This window comes from Terrapene carolina, unplaced genomic scaffold, assembly GCF_002925995.2.
Source record: "Terrapene carolina triunguis isolate 2854851 unplaced genomic scaffold, T_m_triunguis-2.0 Scaffold211, whole genome shotgun sequence".
NCBI classification, from domain to species: Eukaryota; Metazoa; Chordata; order Testudines; family Emydidae; genus Terrapene; species Terrapene triunguis.
This window is the reverse complement of record NW_020664562.1, coordinates 22361362-22382819: the sequence shown is the minus strand read 5'-3', so window position 1 is coordinate 22382819 and position 21458 is coordinate 22361362. Positions and strand designations below refer to the sequence as shown.

Sequence of the window (21458 nt, the reverse complement as noted above, 5' to 3'; positions counted from 1 at the left end):
GAACATTTTAAAGCCTCTCCTTCAGCCAAGAGTACACTATCAAAAGGTACTTCCATTATATGACCATCACACACTGTATCTAAACGTCATTTTAAAACAAGCACTGTTGAATATCAACTAGTATGCAGTATAGTTACTGTTATTGCAGAAGGGCACCTACCTTAACTCCAATAATGGATTTACGGTGATAAAAACAGCAAAGAGCTGCTATGAGAGTTTGAAAAACATTACAATCCTTAGGCATTTTCAAATCCTCTGTCCTGTGGACCCTTTGGATTAAAAGTAAATGGTCACCACCAGCAACTTTCAGGAGTTACTTGTGAGCTCTTTTGCATTGACCTCGGCCTGCCAGGGCTCATACACTCCCCGTTACTCACACATCAATCTGGGACTGTTTCCTCAGCTAATGCTGATACTATCAGTTCAGTGGCTTCTGGCATACTAGCTTGCAGCCTGCCATGTAGAGAGTGCCAGAATCCTCATGTGATCTATTACACTCACCAATGAAATTCTAACCCTCTGAGAAAGTGCCTCTATTTGGGTATCCCCTTGGATCAGAGTTGCAGAGTACAAATTATTAAGCCACAAGCTCAAGGCAGACTCTTCTCAGCAACGTACAACACCTGAGTCACTCACTGCACTCCTAAAGGTTTGATTGCTCACTCCTGCTGTCTCTGTTCAGTCACAAAGTATCTACATGTTACATAAATAATTCTGTTCAGCACCCAAGTGATAAGGAGAGAGAGGGAGAGTGGTTGCCTAGGGCTTGCATGACTCTGTTACTCTTCATCATCAAACAAGATGTTATATCCTTAGAGTGTAGATAACCAAGGAAAATGTCAAATCTGTTTATTTTTAATTAGGAAGCTTCAGGCAGCCAGTCACGGGAAAACAATTGGGAGAAGACAATTACATCAGCACAGCCATTATTAGCAATATAGCTAATGCAACCTTTTGGAGTTTAATTAAGATCATCAATAAACAGCCAGAGCCTGGTGCAGGTCCCACGTAACTGGGCAAGCTGTTAGAAAGGAGAACATACGTGTAAGTTTGAAAACTCTTCAGCGTGGAAATAAAGTTAAACTTAGTCCTCACAGAAAAGGAAGCTGTCATATTTACATACACGCTGCTCTTCTCTTAGAGAGCACAGTTCCATCCGGAGAGCTCTGCAAGGCTGTGGCTGTTAGAGTATTCCCTTTCATCTCTTCCTTTTAATCTCTTCTCGTATTGTGGAAAAAAGTAAACAAAGCATTGCTGATTGGCTCTCTCAACACGGTCGTATTTCCTCTTCTCCTGCTCTTTTCCTTTCCAATGCATTAGTCCTAGATTATGCTCATAATAAAGAAAAAAAGCGGCACTTAAAACTTTCCTCAAAAATATACGGTCATAAATTGATTGGTTTGTATATGCACCACTGCCCTCTACTGGATGGAAGCAAAACTGGTCAACAATATGTCTTAGTCCCTGTATAATTAGGAACTAGCAGAGACTATTCTTTAACTCAAGTGTTAGGGACCTGTACTTTTGGAGGAAAGATTGGATTTCTATACAACTCCATTACTGTGACAGTCTGAGTGGCTATGACGTGCAGCACAGCAATAGCTGTGAGATTCCTACATGAATATGGAATTGTTACAATATTTTAAGAAGTTAAAATCTATAGTACCAGTGGAGAGGAAAATATTAGGAAATGAAGGGTGAACGAAGGAAATGGCTGAAGGCAAAAAGCTGGATTTAATTTAAAAAATAACTAACGTCCACAACATAAATAGCTTCTGGAACTCACTACCACAGGATACTATGGAGGCAAATAGTTTAGCAAGATTCAAAACAGGATTGGACATTTTTATTTATGACAACATCTGCAGATGTTTAATTTTAGTCATTTAATTTTAGAATTGTTTTTTTCAGCCAGTAGTTACTGAAACAGATTCACTGATGCTTGTTCCAGAAGCAGCTCAGTGGGAGGTGGTTTTCATGCAAAGCTCCTTTCCTCACAGTTTGCCTGCTAAGATCAACTACAAACACATATACTAAAATAAAGAAGTATCAGGGGGTAGCCGTGTTAGTCTGTATCCACAAAAACAACGAGGTGTCTGGTGGCACCTTAAAGACTAACAGATTTATTTGGGCATAAGCTTTCGTGGGTAAAAAAAAGCTTATGCCCAAATAAATTTGTTAGTCTTTAAGGTGCCACCAGACTCCTAGTTAAAATAAAGAAAAAGCTCTAATGTCCAGTGGGTGCCCTCCTGCTCCTGACCAGGGTGTGAGTGAGAGCTCTCAGAGACTCGTGTGCAGAAACACTGGCTACTGGCCTGTAAACTCACAAAGTGTCAAAAAAAGCCATGGTACCAAAATGTGGCCACTTCTTATGGATACAAAGCACAGCAGGGTTCACTTCTCTGAGTATTTTAAATGGAAATGAATTACAGAACACTGCAATTTATACAGGGCTGGCTCCAGGCACCAGCACAGCAAGCAGGTGCTTGGGACGGCCAACGGAAAGGGGCGGCACATCCGGCTCTTCGGCGGCGGGTCCCTCAGTCCCTCTCAGAGGGAAGAACCTGTCACCGAATTGCTGCTGAAGAATGAAGCGGCGGCGGTAGAGCTGCCGCCGAAGTGCCGCTGATCGTGGCTTTTTTTTTTTTCCTTTCGCCGCTTGGAGCGGCAAAAACGCTGGAGCCGGCCCTGAATTTATAGGTCTGATCCTGCAACCTATCTCCTCTAGTGTAGACGCGACAAAATCGATCCCCTATCGCTTTGCCGTCGACTCCGGAACTCCCACCGCGGCGAGAGGCGGAAGCGGAGTCGATGGGGGAGTGGCAGCGGTCGACTTGCCGCCGTCCTTACGGCCAGGTAAATCAACCTAAGATACACTGACTTCAGCTACGCTATTCGCGTAGCTGAAGTTGTGTATTTTAGGTCGACCCCCCCGCTAGTGTAGACCTAGCCTAAGAAACTCCTTCTCAAAACTGCACCTTCAGCTGGGCCCTGCATCTCCTCTCACACCAGCTACAGACATTCAAAACATCTATGGAGGATTCAGACAGAAACGGGCATTGGGAAAGATCCAGACATTGTCTTGGAGTTTGGCTTTTTTCATGGTCAGGTCTAATTTAGCACACATTATTCCGTGACCATGGAAACAAGGGCATTTCAGGCGACCTATGGTAAACAGCTATTCAGTTAGTTGCTAAAAGCTAGAGAAGTTTAATAATGCTGATTCCTTAAGAGGAGGGAGTGAAGGCTTAGGACAGCAGAGAGGGGTAGAGCACGTCTGATGTGGGTATTTTGTAAATGGCTACTCAGTATCTAGGCCCAGTGACTAGAGTGTAGTCCAGACATCCAGCTATAAACAAGGATGATTACTGACCCTGCACCATGTATATGTATTCCCATGCCCACAGCCATTTTACACATACAGTCATGTCTTAAATGACAAACTAATAGTTTTGTAAACTTCACTTAGGGCTTGTCTACATGGGGAAATTTATTGAGATAATTATTGCAATATAATTATACAGCTGTAGTTTTACTGGTATAACTCACTGCGTGGATACTTATTCTGGAATACAAGTGTCTTTTTCCAGTTTAGCTTTTGCAACTTTGAAAAATTTCCTCATGTAGACAAGCCTTTAAGGCTTAGAGAACGATTGTACCAGCTCTGCTCACGATCAGTGATATCTTGCCATTCACTGGTTTCCATGGGGCTCTATGGGGTGAGGCACTGCTCGACATGAGAGGAGGTGGCAGAATCGGGCCCTTAACGAAGAGCAGCAATGGCCAAGTTCTGCCCCGATATATATAATTGACTTGAATGGGGTTTAACAAGCTATAAGTCAGAATTTGGCCATAGATTCCAAATTTGACCCAGACCAAGTTCAATCTCTTTCGGGTTTTCAAAGACAAACCAAAAATCACAACCAGAGATGGGAACAAGGACAGGAAAAGTCTATGAGATTTCCCTTACGTGGTTTCCTTCCAAATCTTCTGAACAAGACCTGGTTGCCACTCTTTCCTTCTCCTCTATAAAAATAGAGGGGTTGGCGCTGTGCCTCCAATAGATCCCCAGTGGGCCCAACCTCCTGACTTGAATGTGTATTCACAGATATAATTGGATGTGATTTGGCCCAATATGCTTTGATGTGAAGGTGCGTGTTTCTCTTTGGAAAGGCTCGTCAAGCAGCAAATATAACAAAGCTCAAGTATTGCATCCACAATCTGAGATGAACAGCATGGCACAAATCACAAATAATAACTGGCAACTCATTCCTTCCTGTCTGTGAGAGTAAAGTAAAGAATCTGTTCAGAAGTGACTACTCACAGTGGGTGAGTGCCAGAAATAATGATCCTGGCCCTCAAGAAAAATAATACTGTCCAATTTAATATGACAACTGCTGGCATCCTTTACAAAAACAGCAGTGTAATTGTCAGGAAATAAAGACTTCTTTCTTTAGATAACGAATACTGCATCATTATACTGAATTAATCCTAGCCACCAAGCATATAAAAATGGGATATTTGTATTCATCAAGGCTTAATGCCAGTCTTGCATTGCTCTGTTTGTGTCCGTGAGAGAGAGAGCATGCACATATGCACCCCCTCCACAAAGAGTTAAAGAAAAGTCCATCTGCTTTCATTAATTTGAGAACAAAGAACGCAGGACATACCTACAAGATGGGGGACTCTATCTTGGGAAGCAGTGCCTCTAATAAGATTTGGTGGTCATGGTGGATAATCAGCTGAACATGAGCTCCCAGTGTGACACTGTGACCAAAAGAGCTAATGCAATCCTGGGATGCATAAACAGGGGAATCTCAAGTAGGAGTAGAGAGATTATTTCACCACTTTATTTGGCACTGGTGCCACCACCGCTAGAATACTGTCTACAGTTCTAGTGCCTACATTTCAAGAAGGATGGTTGATGAATTGGAGAGGGTTCATAGAAGAGTCACAAGAAGGATTAAAGGATTAGAAAACATGCTTTATAGCGATAGACTAAAGGAGCTCAATCCATTTAGTTTAACAACAAAAAGGTTATGGGATGACTTGATTACAGTCGATAGGTATCTACATGAGGAACAAGTATTTAATTGGTCCTTCAATCTAGCAGAAAAAGGTACAACACAATCCAACAGCTGGAACTTGAAGATAAAAACTGAAGTTTTCAAACTGTAAATAAGATGTAAATTTCTAACTGTGATAGTAATTAACCATTGGAGCAATTTACCAAGGGTTGTGAGGGATTCTCCATCACTGACCATTTTATAATCAAGATTGGAAGTTTTTCTAAAAAATTTGCTCTAGGAATTATGTGGGGGAAGTTCCATGGCCTGTGTTATACAGGAGGTCCGAATAGATGATCACAACGGAATCTATGGCCTGGTGCGACATGTTACGAAGACACAGGACTGGAAGCTGGCCTCTTTGCGTTGCACTGCTGGCACAAAGCAGCCATAAAGCTGGTGTAGCTGGTTATGGGAGAATCACCAGAGTGGGAGGGAATCCTCTGTTAGCGAAGAAAAAGTATAGCAGCTCCTATGCACTGCCACATACCAGTAAGCTGTTTGTAGTCAGCCTTTGGGCTGCTCTAATTTACACAGGGGAACCAACTTGGTGCATAGATGACCTAGGAAAATAAAGAATCCAAAAAAGTGGTCTAAAGCCATTTTTTCACCATCCCATCCTGCATACATCTTGACAGCAACCCACGCTCTGAGTTGCTGAGTGCAAGAAAATAAATTTCCTGTGTCATATGCCTTCAAAATGTCAACTGCAGACTTAAATTGTCCCCCCACTCAGATCTGGGACTTTTACAGCTCCTTTACACTGTTCTGGCCAGAGATGCCAAACCCGCGGAAAAAACACAGAAATTGGGCTTGTTTTTGGCTTAATTGGCTTGTGAGTTGCTTGTTGGCTATTTTTTGGCTTGTAGCTTGTTTGGCTTGTAGCAGCTTGTTGCTTTTTTTTTTTTTTTTTTTTTATCGGCTCCCAGCAAGCAGGGGCAAGGGGGGGAGAGAATCAGGGATGCACAGCAAGGTGCTTATTTAGTCAGGGTGCTTATTTACCACGTGAAAGTTGGCAACTGTGATTCTGGCATAAAAGGCCCAGGCATAAGGGACAAGGGTCTTATCACCATCCAGGAACTGAAGTACTGCAAGAAGAGACGATCCTGCATTTCAACATAATAAATGGCTCATTGAAATAATTTATAACAACCTTATGAAAACAGACAAATACTTGAAGTAAGGACAAACTCGTGTGTAGCCTAGCTTCACTAACAATCAGTCTACACACTCACAACTAAGATAACATGCTAAATCAGAAGGCCAACTGTCTGGGAACTGTTCTCATTTATTCATAAAGATTTTAGCCTTGCAAATCAATTATGTAAAATAGTAGATTGCATCCCATAATGCAGGGTTGGGCAAACTTTTCGGCTCAAGGGCCACATATGGGTAGGGAAATTGTATGACGGGCCATGAATGCTCATGAAATTGGGGGTTGGGGTGCAGGAGGGCTCCGGCTGGGGATGCGGGCTCTGGGGTGGGGCTGGGGATGAGTGGGTGGGGGTGCAGGAGGGTCTCTGGGCTGGGACTGAAGGGTTCGGAGGATGGCGAGGGAATCTGGGCGAGGGCAGGGGTGTGGGAGGGGACCAGGGGGCCAGGCTCTGGGCAGCACTTAACTCAAGCGGCTCCCAGGAACAGCAGCATGTTCCCACCTCTGGCTCCTATGCGGAGGTGCGGCCAGGCGGCTCTGCACGCTGCCATGTCCGCAGGCGCCACCCTTGCAGCTCCCATTGGCTGTGGTTCTCGGCCAATGGGAGGTGCAGGGGTGGTGCTTGGGGTGAGGGCAGCATGCAGAGCCCCTTGGCTGCTCCTACACATAGGAGCCAGAGTGGGGACATGCGGCTGCTTCCGGGAGCCGTGCGGAGTGGGGCAAGACCCAGACCCTGCTCCCCGGCTGGAATGCCGGAGCAAGGAAAGCCCCCAACACCGCTTCCCGGCGAGAGCTCAAAGGCCCGATTAAAATGTCTGGGGGGCCATATGTGGCCCCTAGGCCGTAGTTTGCCCACTCCTGCCATAATGGAATCATATGGATTTCAGCCCAAACCAGATAAAAAAATGGGTTGAGACACCTCTTTTAGTCCATATTCAATCAGCAAACTATTCAAACATTTGAATCAGCCTCACATGTTCTTCAGTGAAATATAAATATCCTGATCCCATTTTAGGTTGCTCTCCAAGAAAAACAGCTAGAAAGGCTGTACAGACAGGAAGCTGGATATAAAGGGGAATGGCATCAAAGCTAACTTCACATAGTGCAATGTTCAATATCATAAATTTCAGATTTTATATAACATGCAACCAGTCACCAGCATGTCCTGATGAATGGCACTGAACTACTGACACCACATGGGATACAGGGTACTGCAGTTTACAGCAAGCATACATGAAGTCTAATCATGGTTATAAATGCTACAGCTATAAAATGGCATCTGTAGGACTCTGAGCAAATGTGTTATGAATGGAACCTGAAAGCAAAATTAACCACATGATTCAAAAAAAATCCAGTCTGAAGCATCTAACCCCTAGGATGGCAACACTCTTAACTTAAATACAAGAATTTCCCTTTCCCTTAACAGGGCCTTCTTTATTAACATGTGAGAAATATACAATGCAGCCCATTTGTATTGGCCATCATTGCCGTCAGCAGAGCTCCCACTCCCCATTCTTCCTGGTTCTTAGTCCTGTCCTATCCCCTCTGTTAATCTTCTGAGAGAGATGCCTCCACACAGTGGCACTACCTCCCTAGTTATTCACAACAGAATAATGCACGTATTTTACAAAGTGCAAGTCATAGGGAAGGAAGGGCGGGAAGATGTCCAAAATGGAAGGGGGTGAAGGCACTCCTGAAACTGCTACCTAAAACTAGCCCCTCCCTAATTCAACTGCATGTGGACCTAAATTAAATATACAAAAGCCTGATACCAAAGACCCATCACTCAGCGCGCATTCTGCCACCTGTGTATAGGGCAATCCTTATTGGGACTGACCTTTTCTTTCCCATACACTCTCCTCCCTGTTACCTTTGCTTTTTGCAGGCTGTTGTAGCTGTGGCTTCTAATCATAATTCAGTAGACATCACCCCGCCCAAAAGAGCACTTTGTTCCACCTAACATTCCCCCACCTTCTCTTGCAACCCAGACCCACTTGCAACTCAAAGAAGGAGGGAAAAGAATGGAACTACAACATATTAGGAGATCTTGAAGCAGGTTCCCCCTCCCCCCGCCCCAATGAAGTGGGTGAGACACACCATGTAAAAGGAACAGTTTTATTCCAATCAGATGCACATATAGAGAAAGCTATAGCATCATGCTACGAAAGACAGGGAAAAGGAACTTCAGCCTTAAAGGACCACTCCTTGAATAGTTATACAGCCTGAAATTATTACCATAATCTGCCTGGCAACAAATTACACTCTAACTCCCCCTTGTGGCTCTGCAAAATCTGTTACAGGAAAGTACAGCTGTAATCTGGTTTCCTTCCAGATATGAAAGAGAGTCAAACACAGGCTTCTTGCCTTTTCTACACTAAACAACTGAACCATTGTTGAACTGCTCTCCTTGAACGAGTGTCGATGACAGTATCAGAGACAAAACCATTTCCAACACCATGTCAGGATCCCTTGGATGGTGTGATCCACTCACATGGATTCAGCTACCACCTTTTACCATCCTAGGTAAGATCAAAGCAACACTCATTGAACGGGGAAAATGTTTTGAAGAACAAGCCAGGATACTCTCTTCCCTTTCTTCAAAGCTGTCTGCCCCTATTGGTCACAGTGATGCCAAGCCTCAGCATTCTGTTCAATTCAACGCTTAGCCTAGAAGATTAGGTACCATCAGTGATGAAAAATGCCATCTTCCAACTCCAGCTTGCTAGGGAACTTCACTTCACCCCTTGCTCCCAAATAAGGTTCTGGCCACACTGATCCATGTGCCTGCCACCTCCACACTGGATTACTGTACCTGTATCTGAGGCTGAAGGAGACAACAATGCCGGGCCTCCAATTCCATAATGGGACTGGCTGCCACAGGTACATAATACGGTTGCTTTGATCCCTCCTTCAGCTCCCAGTCCACTTTTCTTGTTAGTGCAAGTCCTTTGTCCTGATCTTCAAAATAATCAATAGATCAGGACCTAGCTGCCTCAGTGACCATAGTTCCATCCATTACTCACCATGATCACCTGCACTCCTCTGGGACAATACCGCCCACAAAACGCAGGATGAAACATGTGAGAACCAGAGACATTTTGCTCTCACTCAATGGAAACAACCCCAGCAGCCAAGAAAGGTGCAATATAGAAGGGATAAGAGTTCTGTCCCTTTATGGATGGCTATCGAAATCCAGCTCTACTGCAAATGATTAAATTATTTCATGTCACAGAGAGAGGAATAAAATCAACTCAGAACACATTTTAGCAACAATTCCACTTCCAGGTGACACCACCAACAAACATGTAATCAATCAATTTTCCACTGTGTTAATTAATAAATCAATTAGTTCATGTTTGCATGAGCCTTTGAAAATTAAAAGTGTTGTAGAGGTGCTATGTATTACATACTGCATTGCCTATTCAGTGCCACACCTCACCCCCACTTTATACAACATGTAGTGACAGGACTCATGGTAACAGGAGGCCCATGAATGACAAAAGAGAATGAAGACCATAACATGCATACTGGGATGGCCATTACCGTCTTCTCCCTCCCCCCGCCACCATTATTATTTTATTTTATTTTATTTTATTATTTTTAAAGAAATGCTCCTGGCCTAGAGCCTGATGCAAATCCCAAAGTCAGTAGGAGTCCTTCCATTAACTGTAATGGGCATTGGATCAGGCCCCGGTGCCCAATGTCTATCATGTCAATATAAGACACATTTTGTTTTCCATTTCAAAAATAATCATGCAAAAGATAACGATCTTCAATACAAATTTATGATTTTATAAGGTGCATGATTCTGAACCACAAATAAAATCTTGTGTGTTGCCGTTCCTTAAAAGTAAACATCGTCCTGTATTTTTAATTTCTTTGAAAAGCAGGTGGCCACTCTACTGTTACCCATACTTTTGCCTCATTGGCAATGCCATTTTGATTCAGTGACCTTATTAATAGCAGCATGACTCTCAGCATTTGGAAGCCATAAATGTGGATATTTTGAAGAAAAATAAAGGACACTCCAATTTCTTCCAATGAAATACATGGGAGGACTAAGAGCATTGTCATGAAACTCTGGACAGCAGGGCCAGCTTTAGGCTGCTTCCCCCGAATCGGGTCCCGCGCCTAAGAGGGCCCCGCGCCCTAAAGAAGAGCGCCTAACTTAGGCGCCATTTTAATTTTTTTACTCACCCAGCGGCGGTCCAGGTCTTCGGCGGCACATCGGCGGCGGGTCCTTCACTTGCTCCGGGTCTTCGGTGGCATTTTGGCGTCGGGTCCTTCAGTGCCGCGGAAGACCTGGAGCGAGTGAAGGACCCACCACCGAAGTGCCACCAAAGACCCAGACCGCCGCCGGGTATTCGAATCGGGCCCCGCACATACTAAAGCCAGCCCTGCTGGATGGTCCCTGAGACACAGAAACAGGTGGCATGTTTCATAGAAATACAGACTTTAACCGAAGATATTTACTGCAGAGATTTATGTTTTATCTCACAGCTCCTGGAATACTTCTTCCCTCCAAAAAGTAGCACTTTTGGCCAATTCCAGGGATAAACAACGATGGAAATTGGTTTGCAAAATTGTTGTTTACCACAAAAGAATGACCAACAAGAGATGTGTGGCTTTTGCCATAGAACAGGGAGAGATGTTTGATGCCTTTACTACAGATAGAGCTGCAGAGGAAGAGGGATTTGGTGGACTGACCATGTGTTTAAGATTCAGAAGTTCCTGGTTTCTACTGCTAGATCTGACTCACTTTCTCCATCTGTAAAAATGGGTTGATAATAGTTATCCACCTCAAAGGGGTGAGGTGAGGATTAATTAGTTAACGGATGAAAGCACCATCCGAGCTCTAAGTATGCCTACTGGCGCCAAGGTACCATAGAAATTGGCGCAATATACTTTTACAGGCAGATAGATTTTCAGCTCAAAGCTCAGCTATTGCAACTGTAGTGAATTTATAAGCTTTGATGTTTCAGGATCAAACAGAACTTAGAGTTAATGATTAAAAATAAATAAAATCAGAATGTGGTTATTAAAGAGTCAGTGATTTATAATGAAACTACAGAGATAAGATTATTCTTTAACATGCAATCCTGGAAAGTAAATGACAGTCACAGAAACATCATTTTATGCATACCCAAGTCAGCAAAACTACAGCAGTATGTAAGAATAGGCATTGCTCTATACACCAGAGTCACCAATCCTACCTGCAGCAGTAACGCAAGTGGAGAGAAAAAGAGTGCAAGAGTCAGCACTACAGAAAGATCACCCAATGAAAGGTGGGGGGTAACTTTCTATTAATAATGACTACCATCCATTCTTGGGTGAACTAGAACTCATGAGTTGATTATCACTCAAAAGAGAGAGAATTCTAATGCCTACCGTGTATTCAAACACCGATCTTAGTGAGAAAAATAATCAGGAACATCTAGGCATGGAAAAATCAAAAAGACTAGTGTAGGAAATTGTCTACTGGCCAAGCATGAATTAGACATGCAATAGGAAATTGTATTATATAGTTTTACATAGTGGTAGGCACACTTCTTGCATATTCACTGGGGGAAAAACAGCTTGGATTTAGGTCACTGTAACAAAAAGAACTATATGTGAATTACTATTTTCCAACTTTTCATAGACTTACCTGATGTCAACCACATCAACAAAAGCCGTGAGGATACCCCTGAAACCTATATTTGCATGGGTAAAATTCCAGCAACAATCATGGACAATATTATTCCATTGAGAAATTAGAGGGATTTCCATGAATTTAAACATATAGGGTGCAATTTTCAAAGGCGCCTGGGGGAGTTAGCTACATAGTTCTCATTACATTTTAATGGGATTTGGGCATCTAACTCCCTTAGGCTCCTTTGAAAATCCCAGTTGTAACTATTAGACCAAATACAAATATCAAATATCTGGGCTGATAGAGCTTTTGGGGGGGAACAGTAGAAACAAATATTTAAAATTTTAAAAATAGGGAATGTTCATCCTAAGAAACACAAGGCATATATGGATCCAAAAATGTTTAACAATATAGTTGTCATTTTCCACTTTGCCTCAGAAAAGCACTCTCATTCCACAGAACAGATTCCACACAGGAAAGCTTTAAATCTTCTGACAGCCATGCTGGAAGTAAATGACTGTTGCTATAAACCATCTAAGTGATCATCCTTTCTCAATTCTCTTTATTTTTTAAAAAGTGAAAAACTCTATTCAGTATCATTCTACCGACCTGCACTAGAGGGCAATGCATACCATCAGGCACTCCTCAAGTATCAAATTTTCAAATACTTTTTTTTTTTTTTTGTCTGGAGAGAGATAATGAACTGGCTCAACAATCGTCTAAATTACTGACAATCTCTTCTTTCTGAACTGTTTTGGTGATCCACAAAAGGGTTGTGTTAAAGCCACGTTTTCAGGTGAAGTTCTGTTGAAAAGTTAAATATAAAAAAACTCTTTCTAAAAAGCTTCCTGAAGTGACGTTATAAAATAGCCTCCATGCCAGTGGGTTTCTTCCAGTTTGACAGTTTGTTCATAGTTACCACAGAAGCTTTGTAAAGTATGTTTAATCAGGTATGTAGGAAGATTTTCAGATTTCTACTAATGGAGGCATATCCTGCATGTTGCTACCCTTATTATTTGCCCTCCTATCTGTTGCAATAGTTGCAGCAGCAACAGGGGCTAAGAAACAAAACTGGAAAATTTTGGATCTGAAAAATCCTCTTGCTGCTTGGTGTTGACAAATTCTATTGGAGTCTCCATCCCAGCTCTGATTCTTAATGGATAATGCTCACGGACAGGGTTAGAAATCTGGCAAACTCACTGCTCACAAGTCATAACATGCATCTCATTGTGCAAGTCTCCAGAGGACAACATTAAACAGAAGCTCATTTTATCAGCATGAGCAGATCTAGATGATGCAGTTGGGAGTTTTTCTGGAATGGGCTGATTTCTGGACAGGGTGAGGCTTCTGTAAAAGATTATCACAGTGTCTTGGGGGAGTCCTCTCAAAACATCTTCAGTGCCACAGTGAAAGGATTCTTTCCCAACCCTTTAACATTTGTGATGCCAATAGGTTGAAAAAAAATATATTTTCTTCCTACTATTCTCATGGAACTCTTTCCAAATGGTCTTTTTGGCATGTGAATGACCAACAATGGCAAGAAAATCAGTAAGAAATCATGATTACTGCCAATGTCCATATAAGAGCCAGACAGCTGCAAAAGTTAGTTCTGTTTTAATTTGGGAATAGTAATAAAAGGTTGGTCTCTACAATATTTTGATTTACCACCCAGGAAATGTCCCCACATGAGCCGCAATGCTTCCTGCAGGGGAGATCACTCTCTAAAATACTGGACCGCACTGCAAAGCTACAGGAAAAGTAGGCTGACAGAGGCTCTGATGCCAAGCAAAGTTTTGTTTTCAGATACATTAGGGTTAAGCCCTCATAATGCTGCTGCCATCGCTATAACAGTGTGACTCTCTGGGCAAATCTCACAAGTAAGATGGAATAAAACCTATAGAAGAAAAAAATACAGTTAGGTGATATGGGGCTGGGGTAAGCAACTCATTTTCAATGGAGCATCACAAATGAAGGATGACAGCACTGCAGTTGTAACTTCCTTATGGAAGTGGTGAAACTGTTTCTCCACATTGATCTCTAAATATAAACTTTCTTCATGACCATACTCAGCAGACAGTCAGTCATAGATTTTGTAATTCTTTCCATTGAAGCTTTAATGCACATTTCCAGAGTAAGCCCACAACTCATCAGTGATGCATTAAATTATGATTTCTGTCACTATCAGCAAACTGTATGGAAACACTGTGCAAGATTTCCATGTAAGGAGGCAATTAATCCATTCTTCCGTCTTCCCACCCTCTCCTAGCTACAATAAGAGAAAATAAACACTTTATTACAAAACCTCAAAGATCTTAGTAGTGGATAGGGGAGTGGTGGGTGGCTATATTTAGTTCATACAAATTTGATTGCAAGAGCTCAAATACAGTCCTGTTACACATTCACAGCTGGCACCTTTTGATCCTTTCGCCCATCCCCCACAGAGCGATGGAGTTTGTTCTGTGGATGTGCAGACTCAGGCACAAAAAAAAAAAAAAAACCAAAAAACCACACTCCCGGCACAGGCAGCCAATGGATCCATTATTTGGTTCATAAAACTTGTAAAATCTCACAGAATGTACAACGTTCTATTGTTTTTATAAATCTCTTTCATGACTTTGTTAGCAGCCTAACTCAAAGTAGACTGGCCTGTTTTCACTTCTGGAATAAAAGGGTATTCTGAAAGAGCCATTTAACTGTGGCCATGGTTTCAGCAGTACTGTGAGCACAAAGGAAGGGTTGAAGTCATGTTGCCACTTTTCAGTACTCAGGCTCCAACACATCAGTACATTTTTTCCCCTTAGAACTGGTTATGCATAATTAGCTCTCTTTTTATCAACTGGATGACATAATGCATCATTATTCAAGATGCAGTAAACTGCCATTTGGGAACTTTAATTTAGATTCAAGTGTGAGAAACTCTATAACGTGCCTATAGAGTCTTCTCTGAAAAAGAACATGTTCAAAGGATTAATGTTACAAATGAGCAGTCTAAAATATCTGCTGTCATTGAGCAGCATTAATAGGAAGGAAAACGAATCCTTTTGCTGTCACTCTGGGTAGAGCATTTTCTAAACAGGTCCCTCAATTTACCTCTAAATGCAACTAATTATTTACTTCAGCTCCAGACACCAGTTTTTGGCAAGGAAAGAAAGTATGGATGAAAAACTAAAATGATACAACAAACCTACAAGGGTGTGTTAAATAACAGATTATAAACATCTCCATCTTTTATGGCGACATCTGGCTGCAGCTCCTGGTGTGCGTCTAACACCACTATGCTTTGTTTATTGTGCAGACACTTGGCGTATTGTAATTTTCTTGAATCCAGCCAGTAACTATATTATTTTTTTTCCTTACTCCACAATGAATCCCCTCCATTCTATTTAAAACTGAATTGCAGCTCATCTGGGAATGTTTGTCATTTCCAAGCAGGAGCACTTTTTGAAACAAGTACTCCACGGAAACAAGCATATGTTCATACTACAGACTGACAGAGCCCAGTTCACAAATAGAGGACACTGCCAGGAAGGAGGGGGAGCTGGAGGATTCCCAGCATACCCTGAAGGAAGGAGGTGGCATGCAGGAAACTCCATACAAGTCCGGTCTGACCAGCAGCAGAGACTCAGAGAACTGGAAGGGACCTCGAGATGTAATCTAGTCCAGCCCTCTGCACTCATGGCAGGACTAAGTATTATCTAGACCAGTGGTCTCCAAAGTGGGGTGCGCACGAGGATCCTTGGGGTGCGCAGCAGGAGGAGCACTTTTTTGTGTGTGTGTGCGCTTTGGCAGTTCGGGCGGGAGTCTGGGTTGTTTTTTTTTTTTTTTCTTGCTTCGGCGCAGCAGGGGTTGAGTGCTCAAAAATTTTTTACTGATAGGGGTGCGCGATCAAAAAAGTTTGGAGACCACTGATCTAGACCATCCCTGACAGGAGTTTGTCCAACCTGCTCTTAAAAATCCCCAATGATGGAGATTCCACCAGCTCCCTAGGCAATTTATTCCAGTGCTTAACCACCCTGACAGTTAGGAAGCTTTTCCTAATGTCCAACCTAAACCGCCCTTGCGGCAATTTAAGCCCATTGCTTCTTGTCCTGTTCTCAGAGGTTAAGAACAACAATTTTTCTCCCTCCTCCTTGTAACAACCTTTTATGTACTTGAAAACTGTTATCATGTCCCCTCTCAGTCTTCTCTTCTCCAGACTAAAAAAACCCAATTTTTTCCCTCATAGGTCATGTTTTCTAGACCTTTAATCATTTTTGTTGCTCTTCTCTGGACTTTCTCCAATTTGTCCACATCTTTCCTGAAATGCGGCACCCAGAACTGGACACAATAGTCCTGTTGAGGCCTAATCAGCATGGAGTAGAGCAGAAGAATTACTTCTCGTGTCTTGCTTACAATACTTCTGCTAATACATCCCAGAATGATGTTTGGTTTTTTTGCAACAGCGTCACACATATTTAGCTTTTGGTCCACTATGACCCCCAGATCCCCTTCCGCAGTACTCCTTCCTAGGCAGTCATTTCCCATTTTGTACGTGTGCAACTGATTGTGCATGATGTGTACACGCTGTTTCCCCCTCTGGATCCCAGGACTCTGAAGGGAGGGTATGCTGGTGTCAGGCCATGCAGCTGGAGTCTGGGGAAAAGGAGGTATAAGTGTCTGAGCTGTGGGGGGGACCCCACAGCTGGGCTTTGAAGGGAGGGGTGGAGGTGTCTGGCCCCAAAGCTGGGCTCTGTAGGGAAGGGGTTACAGGTGTCTGGGACAGGGGGCCCCGTGCAGCCCCCTCCACCATCCACCAAATACCCACCTCCCAGCACACACACACAGACCCCTCCAGCATCCGCCAAATACCCACTTCCCCATACACACACAAACCCCTCCAGCACCCGTCAACTGTACCCCCTCCAGCATCCTCCAACTGTACTCCTCCTCCAGCGACCCTTCCCCCTTACCTGGGCAGTATCCTCTCTTTGGAAACCTCTATATGGTAACTTTACAGAGGCGGGGTGAAAAAATTAGAATCAACTAAAAGACCAGAAGGGCAGAGTTTTCCCCCAAGATGTGCCCAGCTGGCATGTGTGACACACCCAGACTGAGGTGCCCAACAAAAACATAACAGAGAAACAGGAACTGGGTTGTCATAGAGGTTTCTTTAACTCTACTCCCAGGGGAATCTTTTTTGTTGTCTTTATTGTTACAGACAGGTATTTTGAAATAAATAATCAAAATTATTGAAACTGGAGTGATTATATTGTGTTATTTTGAAAATAAAATATGCAGAATTTTAAAATATTGTGTGCAGAATTTTTAATTTTTTGGTGCAGACTTCCCCCAGGAGTACAGTGTAGCACTTATGTGATATTTTGGAAAAGCTGCAATTGGTGGGAACCAGCTTTCATGCTGCATTTCGATTGCACATGGCTATGTTATCATCTGGGTAATGCCAACAGGTGCAGACTACTTGAACGCAAGGGAACTAAATCTACCCCATTATACACTGGTTTTATGCCATAGTAGATGAGAACAGAATCACATGAAAGCCCTTTTCCCCAAAGAGTTTACAATCCAAACAACCTGATAAACAATGGAGTATAAGAAAATGTAGCATGAATGGTCACATTTTCCATGTGATTATCATTAGGATCATACTTTATGTTTGGGTACTTATATTTAAATTTATTTTCAGCCATCTAATTTAACACTTTGCAGTAGGAAGGTCTAAGGGCTTGTGAATGGGCTCCCCGGTCCTCTCCTGGAAAACCCTGGCTGGTAAGTCCCCTTGGTGAATTGAGCAGCACACAGGTCCACCAAGGTATCTTCACCATGTGCATTTATTGTTTATCTCCTTCTTAAGCTCCAGGTACAATACAGCCATATAGCGGCAGTTATGAGAAGCCTCCTTTCAGCACCCTGGTTTAGCTTTTTAAATTGCCTGCTTTCCTTCCTGGGTTCTCCAGCTGGTGAGCTAATTACCTCATTAACTCATCAAGCTACCAGCTCTCTCCTACCTTCAACCCACTCAGTGCCCTACTTGTTCTAGGTGACCAGGTGCTGGCTTTAATAGAGCCCAGTTTGAAGCAGCTCATGGCACCCTGCCACAGGGCTACAGAGCTATGTTCTCTTGCATGCATCAGACAGTTTGGTCTTAGGAAAGTTCTCTTGCTCACAGCTAGAACCGCAGGAATCCTATCTATTCTGATATCACATATCAACAAAGTGAAATGCTCTTGGTGCTCTTTTTATTGATTTTTTTCCCTTCCTCATTTTATTTACTTCTAAGGGTTAATTTTGTTGCTTATCTCTTATCAGTGCCACTTCCTTCTATAACAGGCTTGTGTCAAAGATTATCAAATAAAAAGAGGTGAGGTAACTAATGGAAAATCTTGAGCGTGCTTCAACTCCATGAGCTCAAGCAAAGCAAACTAAGACTTTGTGCCTCTTGCCAAATACACTTGTTAAGTGCAAACTGCAGTGGTGGGTAGGAGCACAGCTGGATGCTACAGGAACCTCTGCACTGAACTTTGGGACCTTACAGGGACTTTATTGTTCTGCAGTTTACAAATACCACTTTCCAACTATAGCATCTTTTATCCAAGGAGCTGGGAGAGCTTTATAAACATTATAATATATTAATCCTCACAAGGTGAAGTACAGCAGGTTATAAATAAGCACAATGAAAAAAATTGAGAAGACACAAAAAATTAAAGATGCAAAAACCAAAAAGATTTTTAAAAATGTTTTTAAAAAGTTTAAAAACTACATTAAAAGAAAATTAAAGACTAGCAGCTATTGAGATGTTCCCTTCTTTGTGCAACAAGTTCAAGAATGAATTATTTCTTATTCCTATATGTATGTTTTAACTAGCTATTTAGAATCCTCAGGATTTTTCCAATCGGGATTTTTATTCTAAGGCATGTCAAATTCTAGGCCTAAACTACTTGACAGTTCATTAAAATGAGGGAGCAGGAGAGGGGAAGTGGAAGAGATGGGGTTACTATGCCCTCCTCCTGTCTTACAAACTTGTTCCCCCAGGCTTCCCTCCCCAGCTCCAAAATCTTAATGATTAACAAACACATCAAATACTGACAAAAGTATGGGGCCTATTCCTACTGGAAAGATTACAAGCATCAGAATTAGCACTTAGACTATTATCATGTCACAGCATCTCTTCCTGTTACCAAGCCCACTGGTGAATGACCAATACAGAACCTTTTCTTCCTCTCTGCCATATACATAGATGCCAACTTTTCCAGGCACCGGTGGGTGCTCGGCCCCGCCCCGACTCCATCCCTGCCCCGCCCCAACTCCACCCCCTCCCTGCCCTTATTGGACCCCTTCCCCAAATCTCTGCCCCAGCCCCGCCTCTTCCCTGACTGCGCCGCGTTCCCTCTCCTCCCCCCTCCCTCACAGCACTTGCCGCCGCGAATCAGCTGTTTCATGGCGGGAAGCGCTGGGAGGGAGGGGGGAAGAAGTGGAGCCGCGGCGCGCTCAGGGGAGGAGGTGGAGGTGGAGCAGAGGTGAACTGGGGTGGGGGGCTGGGGCAGGGAGCTGCTGGTGGGTGCAGAGCATCCACCAATTTTTCCTCGTGGATGCTCCAGCCCTGGAGCACCCACGGAGTCGGCGCCTATGCATAGATTCTAAGGCCAGAAAGAACCACTGTGATTGCGTAGTTTCACCGACATATAACAAAGGCCATAGAACTTCCCCAAAATAATTCCTGTTTGAACTATACCATCTGTTTTTAAAAAATCCAATCTTGATTTTAAAATTTTCAGTGATGGAGAATCCATCACAACCTTTGGTAATTGTTCCAATGATTAACTACTATCTAAAAACTTAAGCCTCTTTTCCGGTCTGAATTTGTCTAATTTCAAAGTCTAGCCATTGGATCTTCTCTGCTAGACTGAAGAGCCCATTATCAAATATTTGTTCCCTATATAGGTACTTACAGACTGTAATCAAATCACCTCTTAACCTTCTCTTAGGTAAGCTAAATGGAGTCAGCTCCTTGAGTCTATCACTATTAGGCATGTTTTCCAATCCTTTAATCATTCTTCAGGCTCTTCTCTGAACCTTGTCCAATTTAGCCACATCCTTCTTGAATTGTAGACACCAGGACTGGACATAGTATTCCAGTAGTGGTTATACTAGTGCCAAACACAGAGCCAATATAACCTCTCTTCTCCTACTTGAGATTCCCATTTATGCATCCCAGGATCACATTCGCCTTTTTGGCCACAGCGTCGCACTGGGAACTCATGTTCAGCTGATTATCCACCATGATCCCCAAGTCTTTTTCAGAGGCACTGTTGCCTAGGATAGAGTCCCATTGTGTAAGAATGGCCTATATTCTTTATTCCTAGATGTGTAACTTTAATACATATGTATTAAAATGCAAATTATTTGCACCCGGCTTACCAAGTGATCCAAATCACTCTATCAGTGACCTCTCCTCTTCATTATTTAGCTCCTCCCCCACAATTTTTGGTGTCATCTGAAAATTTATCAGTGATGATTTTGTCTTCTTCCATGCCATTAATACGAATGTTAAATAGTGCAGGTCCAAGAACCAATCTAGACCATTCCGGGCAGGTGTTTGTCTAACCTGCTCTTAAAAATCTCCAATGACTGAGATTCCACAACCTCCCTAGGCAATTATTCCAGTGCTTATCTATCCTGACAGGAAGTTTTTCCTAATGCCCAACCTAAATTGCCCTTGTTTCAATTTAAGTCCATTGCTTCTTGTCCTATCCTCAGAGATTAACGACAACATTTTTCTCCCTCCTCCTTGTTAGCAACCTTTTATGTACTTGAAAACTGTTATGTCCCCTCTCATCTTCTCTTCTCCAGATTAAACAAACCCATTTTTTTCAATCTTCCCTCATAGGTCATGTTTTCTAGACCTTTAATCATTTTTGTTACTCTTCTCTGGCCTTTCTCCAATTTGTCCACATCTTTTCTGAAATGTGGCGCCCAGAACTGGACACAATACTCCAGTTGAGGCCTAATCAGTGCTGAGTATAATTAGTGTTAGTGTGTAACCTAGCAGCCTCACCTTAACTAGTGTGGACCAAATCCAGACCTGGCTCTAGCTTTTTAGACCAGAGATGAATTTGTAGCTGCATTTGTAAAGAGGAAAGTGCCAAATGTATAAGGCCTAAATTTCAGATTGGCTGGGGGCGGAGGGTAATCTTTTTGAGATATGACCTATTTCTTTCCTCTACTTCCCCAAAGGCCCTACCTCACAGTGAGAAATGTGGGATCATTTAACCCATTTAATTCAAATATTAAAAAAAAAAACCTTTAAAAAACAGTTACTAAATAGAGAATATTTATGATGTAACAGAGGCCTATGAATATCAGAATATATTCTCCCCAAAAAGAAACAGTCCTTGGTGGCGAAGCTGATTACCAAGTACTCTATTTTCTAAGTGTTTGCTTCACATGATATAATTAATTCTTTTTTTCCCACCAATCTGAAAAATTTGATTGCAGTACTACTGGATTGCATAGGATTGGACATTGAAAATAGATTAATAATTGGCTATCGCTGATTACGTACACTATAAAATATTTGGGAAAGGATTTTGATGTTTTGAAGTGATACGGT

The 21458-nt window shown here is 42.6% G+C and overlaps 1 protein-coding gene across 2 annotated transcripts in view; it reads right to left on the bottom strand.

Annotated features, from left to right (window-relative positions):
• LOC113407423 (breast cancer anti-estrogen resistance protein 3-like) overlaps positions 1-21458 on the bottom strand; it is an 88950-nt gene that overhangs the window by 34664 nt on the left and 32828 nt on the right. The window contains exon 1 of one of the 2 annotated variants that reach the window (XM_026655925.1): positions 161-357. The exons of the other annotated variant lie outside the window; for it this stretch is intronic. Coding sequence (XP_026511710.1) covers positions 161-244 — 84 coding nt within the window. The 5' untranslated portion in view covers positions 245-357. Of the gene's footprint in view, positions 1-160; positions 358-21458 lie in introns of those variants that run through there. 2 annotated transcript variants of the gene reach the window in all.